Source organism: Myotis nattereri (assembly GCF_964212035.1).
Source record: "Myotis nattereri genome assembly, chromosome: 13".
In the NCBI taxonomy this organism is placed as follows: Eukaryota; Metazoa; Chordata; class Mammalia; order Chiroptera; family Vespertilionidae; genus Myotis; species Myotis nattereri.
In genome coordinates, this window is record NC_138088.1 from 43,958,912 (window position 1) to 43,971,281 (window position 12,370).

Consider the following 12,370-nt stretch of genomic DNA (forward strand, 5'->3'; position numbering starts at 1 on the left):
CTTGCCAATGCCTCTAGTTAACCCCAGCTCTTCTCCCAAGGTCAAGGGTTAAGTAGTATACTTACTCATCACTACATCTTTTCTCACTCCATTCATGTTTGATTTGTACCAGGTGGCAAGGGTGTGGATAGCAACATAGTTGGCTTCAAATTCGCAATTTGGATTAGTCAGGACTCCTTTTAACCGTGGGATGAGTTCCGTGGATCTTCCTTTGTATGGGCCCAGAAACAGTCTCTTCTGATCGTAATCATTAGCATGAATGTTATCCCAGATTACAGGAGCTCTCTTAATAATCTTAGAAACCTCTTCGATGGACTCTACTGGAATTTCTTTAGAAACAACTTTGGGACCTAGAAATAATGACGTTTTATTAAAAAACCCTCACACATGGTTCTTCAAAACACACCGCATACAACATTTTACTGTTTTTTCTTTGTTATATGTATACTTTCTAACAATTTTTCTCTTTATTCTTTTTAACTGATTTGAGAAAGAGAAAGAAACATCAATTTGTTCTTTCACTTATTTATGCATTCATTGATTGCATCTTGTATATGCCCTGACCAGAGATCGAACCTGCAACACTCTAGCCCAGGGGTGGGCAAACTTTTTGACTCGAGGGCCACAATGGGTTCTTAAACTGGACCGGAGGGCCAGAACAAAAGCATGGATGGAGTGTTTGTGTGAACTAATATAAATTCAAAGTAAACATCATTACATAAAAGGGTACGGTCTTTTTTTTTTTAGTTTTATTCATTTCAAACGCCGGATCCGGCCCGCGGGCCGTAGTTTGCCCACGGCTGCTCTAGCCAATTTATCTACCAAGCCAGGGCTAACAATTTTTCTTTTTAAAACAACACAGCAGCCCTAGCTGGTCTGGCTCAGTATATAGAGCAACAGCCTGTGGACTGAAGGGTTCCAGGTTCGATTCCGGCCAAGGGCACATGCCTGGGTTACGGGCTCGATCCCCAGTGGAGGGCATGCAGGCGGCAGCCGATCAGTGATTCTCTCTCATCATTGGTGTTTCTATCTCTCTCTCTCCTTCTCCCTTCCTCTCTGAAATCAATAAAGAAATATACTTAAAATAAAAATAAATAAATAACACAGTAGCATGTCTTTTTACTTAGTTTTATTCACCTTCCCACCCCAATATTTCTTCTAATTTCTAGAAATAGAATTAGTCAAAAGGTATGAATATTTAAGGTTTGGGCAAGCTTCCTCAAACTGTATGCTAATAAGAAACAGTTTTTTTATGTAAGCAATTTCTTTTTCCAATATAATACAGTATATCCTTAATTAGACCCCAATTAATCTAAACTCTAGGACAGTGATGGCGAACCTTTTGAGCTCGGCGTGTCAACATTCTGAAAAACCCTAACTTAACTCTGGTGCCGTGTCACATATAGAAATTTTTTGATATTTGCAACCATAGTAAAACAAAGACGTATATTTTTGTTATTTATTTTATATATTTAAATGCCATTTGACAAAGAAAAATCAACCAAAATAATGAGTTCGCCTGTCATAGGTTCGCCATCACTGCTCTAGGAGGATTTCTGACCTTAATTCTTAGAATGAAAGCTAATATAGCTTGCTGATTACTAGCTATCAATCTAGCATGACAGCTTTCACTTTATATAACAAAACAGTCTCCTAAGGCTGGGATCAATACCCTTTAGCCCAGTTCCCATACATCTATTATTTATTAGTAAATGATATTTAGGTTCACTGGAAATCCTCAAAGATGTTTCTTTTACTAAGTGAAGAGTCAATACTTTATAAAAAGAAAATTTTAATAACAAAATTTTCTGGTTAAGGCTCAGTTTTTTTTAAGAAGTATCCAATTGGGGGTGGGGAGAGTGAAGGCTGGGAGAGGACAATGGGGGGGTAGGGAACAGATGTAATACTTTCAACAATAAAGAATTTTTAAAAATTATCCAATTAACCAGAACAACCAACTTCTCTAGGTCCTAGTTAATGCAAGTATCACTGCATAAATCTTAACGACTTACCTGTCCAAAGCACCTCAATTCCAGGTAGAAGCTTTTCACCCACAGTCCTTAAATAAGGAGACTGAGACACATTTGGATAACAGAAAGTGCCACAATATTCTGAATGTAAGGGGGAACATAAGTAAAATAGTTAGGAGTGAAATGGTCATGAGTTTTTAAATGGGAAAAATATGTCTACTAATTGTAAATTCTTCTCATCGAAATGATAAAAGGCCTCCATTGTCATGCTCCAAAGGAAGTAAATGCAAATGGAAAGTTCATTTAAGAATCAATTCATTTTTTAAAAAAGTCAATTCATAAAACCTAATATTCTTCCTCCAATATTAGAGTACAGATCAATCCTATGATCACTAAAGTTAATTGCAGAAATAATTTAAGACTTTAGCATTTTCTACATAATTCTGACTTGTCTCCATTTTCTGAGTTACAATCAGATGCCAAATAGACTCAATTGATAATATTGTAACAAAGAATGCAACATTATGTTCATGGCTATTAGTACTCAACTGCAACTAAATTATAATTTAGAGTGAATTAAGTTAATTCCCAGTATAATCTTATTGAACATTATTTGAGTACTCATGTAGTATCAGACCAACAAGATAAGGTTACTGGTTCACAATACCCCAGAGAGACAGACACACAAAGTTAAATAAATTGTCTAAAATTTCTTAGAACTTATTTATCTCTTCTGAATAAGAAGTTAATTCTTGGGAAAATTTCTTAGAAGTTGAATTTTGAGAGGCAATTAAAAGAGACTAAAACATTTTCAATGGAAGCAACCAGGAAAGGAAGGAGGCGAGGAAAAGGGGGAAAAATTATTAAGCTTTCTATGCTGACTTCTGAAAGTAAGAGCCTAATTGGGAATGGGAGGAATGATAAAGGACAGAGATATATGGGCAAAAAAAGGAAGCAGCAGGAAGAAATGAGAAATTACTACATTAAAAGCTATGTAAATGTGTTTTTTTCTAATTTTCATTCTGATAATACTAGAAATCCTGAAAATGTAGTGTCCATATACAGTAGCTCCCCCTTATCTGCTGGGGGACATGTTCCAAGCCCCCAGTGGATGCCTAAAACCTCAGATGGTACTGAACCCTATATATACTATGTTTTTTCCTATACATACAAACCTATGGTAAAGTTAAATTTATAAATTAGGCAAATAAGAGATTAACAACTAATAATAAAATAGAACAATTATAACAATATATTGCACTAAGTGTGAATGTGGTCTCTCACAATATCTTATTGTACTGTGCACACCTTTTCACTAAAAGGAAGCACTTTACAGTATCTCTTTGGCATATCTGAACAGCCAGCATCAATACTCTTGTGCTTTGGGACCATTATTAAATAAAATAAGGATTACCTGACCACAGGAACTGCAATGCCTCAACAGTCAATCTGACAACCAAACAGCTAAATGACTAGTAAGTGGGTAACATAATATTTTCCAACCATGGTTGACCCTGGGTAACTGAAACTGCAGAAACTGAAAACAAGGATAAGGGGGGACTACTGTACTTCCAGTACTAAAAATACATAAAATCTTTTGCCTACTCAGTTATCATTTATTAGGTCCTAAAATTTCTCCAGTTTAAGACCCTGAGAAGTATCTTCTAGAAAAAGAATTTCTATCTTTATACACCCAAGGGAGAGGGTACAGCACAATGAAGCCCAAACATGGTCCTTTGAACATTATGTATTTCAAGACTAAATATAAAGCTATTATATACAATACCTGTGGGACAGAAGAGAAAAGTTTCTGGCTCTCCTAGATACTGATAAATTTCGTTTGTGATGGAGACCTGAGCGTGAGCGAAAGAACTGAATACCTCTTTATCTGCTGCACACATATTATGGTCAATATCATCAAAAAGCAAGGCAAATGACCTGCACCCAAACTGAGAAACCTAGGGAAAGAAAAAAACAAGAGGCCTTACCAGCTCATCTTAGAGTAAAAAATACAGAATTCTAAAAATTAAAGTATATACCTAATAGTTATATTTAAAAGTCACTTGTAAGCATTCTTTTAAGAAAGTTCTTATGCAAAATGAAGTCTGAGAAGCACTGATACCTCCAATAAACTTTAGAAAATACCCTTCTATCAAAAGCATTAAAATAAAAAATCTGTACAGAAACAAAAAGTATGAACTTGGTTTCCTTTTAACATCATAAAAGCAACACAGAAAACTTAGTTTCAGGTACTGATTCAGGAAAAAAGAATGAAAAAGTTAAGGAAGTTACCTGGTCAAGTTTGCGTTTCAACGTAGAAACTTCCTTGGGGTTAGAAAAGGTAATATCCAATCCAGGTGAGATAGCATAGATGAACTCTATCTCATATTCCCGTGCAGCAGAGATGAGAGTCATAAGTTGTTCTAAAGAACAGAGTCCATGTTTTTAGAAAGCAGCACAGAAAACTAAAAGAACCTCACCTTTTGATTGAAGAGGTCACTTTCTCCAATTTACAATGAGTTAAGAAAGGAAATCCCTTAATTTCACAAAATTGTTATGTTCAATGTGACAATAAAAAGAAAAATGTGCCCTAGCTGGTTGGGCTCACTGGATAGAGCGTCGGCCTGGGGACTTAAGGGTCCCAGGTTCGATTCCGGTCAAGGGCATGTACCTTGGTTGCAGGCACATCCCCAGTAGGGGGTGTGCAGGAGGCAGCTGATTGATGTTTCTCTCTCATAGATGTTTCTAACTCTCTATCCCTCTCCCTTCCTCTCTGTAAAAAAATCAATAAAATATATTTAAAAAAGAAAAATGTTTTCTTAAAATATAGGGTTAAGTGATGGCCGTAACAATCTTGCCCCCTCATCTTTGTAACTATAGGAAAAATATTCATTACAAATTTTAAGTTTTTAAAAAATGCTACAGTTTTCCTATATAAACTGAAACACTATTGCACAACACAGAATATATCTTTAAATAAGTTTCAGTGGTATCTCAAAATACATATTGATTATGGATCACATTAAAGTTCATTACCAGCATCTCCAGAAAACAATTAAGTTGAAGACACTTATATAAAGTAAATGGGATTAAGTTTTAATTGCTTCTTCATAATTTAAGAAAACTTTCTGTCTTTAGTGCCTTGGCTGGGCTCTATAACCAAACATCTTGCTTGTTACATATGTATATCATTTAATTCCAAGTATGAAAATGTTTCCCCATTCACTCAAGTCGCCCTATAAAAGCACCGTTTGTCACCCTAGCCGGTTTGGCTCAGTGGGTAGAGTATCAGCCTGCAGACTGAAGGGTCCTGGGTTAGATTCCAGCCAAGAGCACATGCCCGGGTTGCGGGCTCAATCCCCAGTGTGGGGCATGCAGGAGGCAGCCAATCAATGATTCTATCTCATCATTGATGTTTCTCTCTCCCCCTCTCCCTTCCTCTCTGAAATCAATAAAAATATATTTTTTAAAAAAAAGAACAGCCCTAACCGGTTTGGCTCAGAGGATAGAGCATCGGCCTGTGGACTCAGCGGTCCCAGGTTCGATTCCGGTCAAGGGCATGTACCTTGGTTGCGGGTACATCCCGAGTGGAGAGTATACAGGAGGCAGCTGATCGATGTTTCTCTTTCATCGATGTTTCTAACTCTCTATCCCTCTCCCTTCCTCTCTGTAAAAATCAATAAAATATATTAAATTTAAAAAAGAACAAAGCCATTCTCTTTTTTTTTAAAAAAAAAGGCCCCATTTGTCTAATTTACAAGGAGGTTTTGTGATATACTACTTTATGAATTTTATATAGCTAACTCAACATAAAAACACATATAAGGACAGTTTGAGATTGCTTTTCACTTCAGTACAGGCCTGGACTCTGGTGAGGTCTTTATTTTAAATAAAGACAGGACCAGTAATAGTAATCAAGTAGTCAAGACCAAAACATGCTTAAGCCTAAAGCAGAAGGATCAATAATACTGATTCTATCTTTATTTAAAATTTTGGTATTTTGTTAATGGATTTTTTTTTTTGCATTAACTTTGGTTTTAAAAAATTTCATAAAATATTATTTATCCCGATTTTTTTTTTTTAACCCCATAACATTTGTGTCCAAGATGGGTGCCTCACTTGCCTGGCTCCAGGCCTACCCCTACTTCAGCACCCTTTCATCCAGCAGCGCACTATTTAGACCACTGGCAGAAGTTAAATTGTACAATTTATGACCACAGAACAGATGGAGTCAGACTAGCATACCCATGAATAACACCATGGCTATGCACAGTTAGCACTAGTCTTTTAATCTGCACTAACTCATGTAGCTACCAAATAGAACTACCTACAAAGTGAAAAAATACTTAATAAAATTCTTGTACCACTGTATTAAAAATATAGCTGTTTTCTTCACATACTCTAAATTTATGGATTAAAAAGAAAAAGATTACCAGCTTCTTCCACTGAATACATCTCTCGCCAAAACATCCTATGTTTGTAGTCATCTTTTGGGGCATATAGGTATGTATTTAATTCCCATTTCTGGAGCCTTAAGGAGAAAGAAAATGGCATTACGTATAAACAGGCACATGCATAGGCTGTAAATCTCATTTTTTCCCCCTTTTCTTGAAGCATCTCTTAAAAAGCTAATAATATTCTGGGCAGTAGCTTTTAACCTTTTTGTAATCCAGTAGAATTGTAAAAAATATTACAACAAATGTCAGCATATTAAACAGTCTTAACTAAAAACACAACTACTCCGAATGAGGAAGCTGAAGCCCAAAATATATTTAGCTTCCCCAGGGAAGTTTGAAAACCAATGGCCTAGGTTTAGAAGAGGTAAAAGACCAAGTTCTACAACTGAGAAATCATCAAATTGCATCTAGCTTCTTGTTAGTATTTCTTCAAACAAAAGGAAATGTTAATGATCTAAGACTCCATCATAAAATAAAAATTTACCTTCTAAAGAGTTCTTTTCTCTGTTCCATAACCCAAGGTCTTCCATAAAATCCTGGATTCAAAGTAAGAATGAAATTATTTTCAAGTTTCAAAATGCGTTAAACTGTTTGAGAAAAAGCAGGTTACAAAACAAACAATACAATCCCATTTTGTAAAAAAATGTGTACAATTTTACCAAAATCTGAAGGGTATTTAGTAAGTAAAACATTAAGGTGTCTTTGGGTGGTGATATTATAGAGGAATTTTTATTCCCTTTTTGTTGGGATAAATTTTCTGATTTTTCTACCATGAACACATCTATAATAATAAAAGTGTGATATGCTAGTTAGACCAGACATCCTTCCAGATAACCTTCCAGATAAAGCCGGGGCTGCTAGGGAAGCGCGGGTCCCAGGTGCAGGAGGGAAGCAGGTGCTGGCAGCGGAGGAAAGGAAGGCCTACTCTTGCACAAATTTCGTGCATCGGGCCTCTAGTTATTTATAAAGTCATTTAAAAACAGCAAAAGAGCTCTAGCTGGTTTGGCTCAGTAGATAGAGCATCAGCCTGTGGACTGAAGGGTTCTGAGTTCAATTCCAGTCAAGGGCACATGCTCGGGTTGCTGGCTTTATCCCCAGTGGGGGACATGCAGGAGGCAGCCAATCAATGTTTCTCTCTCATCATTGATGTTTCTATCTCCCTCTCCCTGCCTTTATGACAGCAGTTCTCAACTGTGGGTCTCGACCCCTTTGGGGGTCGAACGACCCTTTCACAGGGGTCACCTAAGACCATCGGAAAACACATATATAATTACATATTGTTTTTGTGATTAATCACTATGCTTTAATTATGTTCAATTTGTAACAATGACAATACATCCTGCATATCAGATATTTACATTACGATTCATAACAGTAGCAAAATTACAGTTATGAAGTAGCAACGAAAATAATTTTATGGTTGCGGGTCACCACAACGTGAGGAACTGTATTAAAGGGTCGCGGCATTAGGAAGGTTGAGAACCACTGCTTTATGAGATCAACAAAAATATATTCAAAAACAAACAAACAGCAAAACAGCCCTGGCTGGTGTAGCTCAGTTGGTGGGCGTCATCCTGGACACCAAAAGGTTGCCAGTTGGATTCCCCATCAGGGCACATGCCTGGGTTGTGAGCTTGATCCCTGATAGGGGGGCGTGCAGAAGGCCCTGATATTGATGTTTCCCTCTCACATTTTCACATTGATATTTCTCCCTCTCCCCTCCTCTCTCTCTAAAAATCAATTTAAAATCTTTTTTTTTTAAATATATTTTATTGATATTTCACAGAGAGGAAGGAAGAGAGACAGAGAGTCAGAAACATCGATGAGAGAGAAACATCGATCAGCTGCCTCCTGCACACCTCCCACTGGAGACGTGCCCGCAACCCAGGCACATGCCCCTGACCGGAATCGAACCTGGGACCCCTCAGTCCGCAAGCCGACGCTCCATCCACTGAGCCAAACCGGTTCCGGCATAAAAATCTTTTTTAAAAACAAAACAAAACATAAAAACAGCTAAACACTATCTTTTTACTTGCAGAAAAAACCCAAACATAATTAAATCTAACTTTTAAAAAAATTATCTCAATCTTACAATGGGGGAAAGAGAAGCAAAGTAACCCAAAATTGCTATTAACAACAATTACTACTTAGGAGGGGAGTTAAACTGCTTTTAAAGGAGGGAGGGGAGATAATAAGTAAGGTGGGGGGGGGGGGGAATCAAGAACAGAATTAGAAAACAATCTGACTGACCTAATTTTATCATCAAAATTTTCAAAGTTCCTGATACAAAAGGAACCCAAAAAACCACCTTAAACTATATTCACAACAAATTCAACAATGGAACTGGCCCAAACAGGAAGCTCTCAAGCAATCTCAATTCCAGAGAAAAGGTTTAACAACTGATTATTCAAGAATATTACTTGCTCCAGAGTGTCCCAGGTAGGGAGCAAAGCACTGGTAATGCACATTGCAATAATCAAATTTGCAGACTGATGACTTCAGTGGTATAAGCACCAAACTGGTATTGGAGCTCAATGTTGTGCTTATCACACTTTACAAATCTGCCTAACCTTTATTTTCCACCTCTCTCAGTCTATACATCTGCAAGAAATTAGGACGACCTCTCAGAAATACCATGAAGAAGGTTAAAATTGCATTTTGAATACAAAATGGTCTACACACACAGTCTACCTACCTACGAGACTAACTTAACACCGAAATTTTTGAAATTAAACTCCAATATCTAGACAAGATGGTTACTCTGCACCACAAAGTTGACAATGACAGACACCCCCCCCCCAAAAAAAATTCATTACATACAATGTATCAAACTAGCATTTTCAATCTTGACAATTCAGTGTTACCCTCTTACAGGTGATCACCCTCTTAAGGCGATCTTGCTTAAAACAGTAGGTAAATTTTATACAAATCTTTATAGCTTTCCTAGAACACTTAACATTATCATTTTTCTCTTAAAGATTATGCATTAAAATCACTTTAAAGCTGCCTCAGTATAGAAAAGAATCATTGTCAGAAACCCTAACTTTGCTCTTGGGATGTCAGGTTGGTTTTGGTTAATTGGCACCAGAAAGCGGAAGCAGTGCTATTACACAGAAGTTAAAACCAACAAAGGAAACAAAAAAAGGAATTCTGATAACACCTACAGTATTTCTATCCCCGTTCATTTTAGGGAGAGTGCCAACTTACAGGTACAAAAAAACAACTATCAGGTGCTTCGTAGCCACCAAGAAAATATAGGAGGGAATGGGACACAGGTGGGACAACACGTAAGAGACAAGAAAACTCTATCCTCTAAGAAGAGTTCACTTCCAATCCCATTCTGAAGAACACACCAACTTATTCAAACTACAACAAGCGTTTATGTAATTACTGAAGGCAAGTTTCCTTAGACTCGCTCTAGTCTAAGATTTCTGCATCCTCCAGCACTCCTTTAACGCCAAATACAAAAGTAGTTTTCCATTCTGTCTTCCCCCAAACGCTGCAAGTTAACTTAAAACTGTTTCCCTCCTTACTGCAAATCAGTCTGTTCTCCCTACAATTTACCTGAAACACAATAACTATCACCCATCTTTCAAATGAACACACTATGCCAGCAAATTGCAACTGGTGTGGGACAAAAATTTTTAAAACATGACAACAGCCAACACAATAGCTATCCGGTATGAATTAATCAAAACTATCCCTATTTTTGTTTTTGTCAGATTGGCCAAAAAATGTATTTTTTAGTGTACTGCAGATTTTCAGTCATTAGTTTATAGGGGCGATGAGATGAAAAAGGCTGAAAATCGCTGCTGTATACCGATCACACTGATACTAAGGGCAACAAGTCCTTCCTTTTCCATGCCTTTTTGGCTTTTTATAGACTACTTTTTATGCACTTCTACTCCTATACATACCATTATATACAGGATAGAATAAAGCCGACAGCTAGGAAACCCTGGGTCGGCCAAAATACTTCAGTAAACTCAAATACATTTGTATATGCTGTACTCCAGGAAACAGTAACAATGTAACTGATGGATGCTTCCACACAGCACGTACAGCCGAGTATGTGTCCATTATATTAATAAATTGTGATACAATGTGTTCTGTCATTTCCCCCAACTACCAAAAAAAAGGTCCATCGTTGCCTTCTGCGGTTCTCAACCTGTGGGTCGCGACCCCTTTGGGGGGTCCAACGACCCTTTCACAGGGGTCGCCTAAGACCATCGGAAAACACATATATAATTACATATTGTTTTTGTGATTAATCACTATGCTTTAATTATGTTCAATTTGTAACAATGAAATTTGGGGTCACCACAACCTGAGGAACTGCATTAAAGGGTCGCGGCATTAGGAAGGTTGAGAACCACTGCTTTAAATGGAAGTGGGAAGGGAGGCCTCGAGAAGGGCATTTTAACACCACGTCTGCAGTCACTAGGTTAAAATTCCGAATCTCAGATATTAAAATGAACGCTTCTTCCCTCGGGGGCAAAGCACAATGGTTGGCAAGGGGCAACTTCCTAGGCTGCACAAGAACCTTCGCAGGGTGGGGGGTGGGGATGTCCGGCCAGCAAAGAAGAATTCCAAGCTAAAAGGAAAGTGACACCATGGGCCTACTGTGCTTCCTCCACCCCAGGAGGACCGCAGGCAGACGGGTGCGGGTTATTTTCTCCCAAGAGCAACTAACATCCCAAGGAACAAGCACGGATGAAGCACAACTCGGAGCCCAGCACCAGGCTCCCCGCCGACGCCTCCGCCGGAGAACGCCTGGCTCCCAGCCCGCGGCGGGTGGGGTCGGGCTTCCTTGCCGGAGGGGAATTCGACGCCATTGAAGATCCAGAGGGGAGACTGGCCCACCTTCCCGCCTCTCGCCCGGGTTAGCAGGGTCCAATCCCAAAACCAAGGTTCTGAGCCCCCCGGCACCGCCGCCCCCCTCCCCCACGAGAACAGAATCTGTGAGTCCCGGGGCGAGGCGGGGGGCGGGGGGACGCTCCCGCCCGGCCCGCGCCAGAACGCTCACCTTCCACCACGCCGCACAGGAACTTGCGGGCCCCGCCTGCCGCCCCGGACACCGCAGCTCCCCCGGCGCCGGCCGGGCTGTCTTCTCCAGGGGCCGGAGCTGCCGGGGGCTCCAACGATGCCCCCGCGGAGCTGGCAGGATTGGCGCTGAGCTCGTTCTCCCGCTCCTCCAGCGCCGCCTGGCTCTCCTTCTGCACCATCTTCCTGCCCGCGACCGCCGCCACCACTACGCGTCCTCCTCGGCCTCCGAGTGCTGGGCCCCCGGCCCAGAGCCCTGGACAGAGCCTCGGCTCCCACTGCTCGCCGCGCCGGCTCCGGCCCTTCCCCCTCCGCCCTTCCCCCTCCCACGCCGCAGGGACCCGAATGCCCGGATGAGAAGGGCGGCGGCACCGGAGCGAGCCCTTTGTCAGCTGCAGCCGCAGCCTCAGCCTCAGCTGCGGAGCGGGAGGCCTCCGCCGAGAGCGAAGCTGCACCTCTCGTTCCCTGGAGGCGGCTGGCAAAAGCTGCTTTCCTCCTTCTCTGTTAACCTCGGCTGCCGGCCCTACAAGCTTACTTCTTCCGCTGTATCCCCCCCGAAACCCCGAGATCTCTGCTGCCGCTGCCTCTACCACCAGCTTCCTGTTTATCCGCACTGCGCCTGCGCCGGAGACCGGCTCAGACCAGTCGCTCAGCCCGGCTCCCCCTCCTAGTGTCGGGCCAGCCTATTGCGCTTCATCCGGCAGGGAGACGGGGAGCCGAGGCGGCGCGCAGGGCGGGAGGGAATGAAAGCAGCAGGATGTACCATTGACGGTCGCCACCCTCCAGGACGAGCCGGGCGCCCGGGGACGGACCCGCACCCCACCCCAGGAAAGGCAATGTGGGAGGGGGCTGCAGCCGACGGGGCCATTGGGAAAAGGGGAAAGAGAGCTGTTTACTCTC

The 12,370-nt window shown here is 40.9% G+C and overlaps 1 protein-coding gene across 1 annotated transcript in view; it reads right to left on the minus strand.

Moving 5' to 3' along the window:
• The window catches only part of OGA (O-GlcNAcase), a 29,635-nt gene extending 17,287 nt beyond the window's left edge, over positions 1–12,348 (minus strand). Inside the window, exons 1-7 of the mRNA XM_081105348.1 lie at positions 11,454–12,348; positions 6,912–6,963; positions 6,404–6,501; positions 4,263–4,393; positions 3,757–3,928; positions 2,013–2,111; positions 66–350 (exon numbers count right to left, since the gene is read on the minus strand). Coding sequence (XP_080961474.1) covers positions 66–350; positions 2,013–2,111; positions 3,757–3,928; positions 4,263–4,393; positions 6,404–6,501; positions 6,912–6,963; positions 11,454–11,652 — 1,036 coding nt within the window. The 5' untranslated portion in view covers positions 11,653–12,348. The remainder of the gene's footprint in view (positions 1–65; positions 351–2,012; positions 2,112–3,756; positions 3,929–4,262; positions 4,394–6,403; positions 6,502–6,911; positions 6,964–11,453) is intronic.
• Between the last annotated feature and the right edge of the window lie 22 nt (positions 12,349–12,370).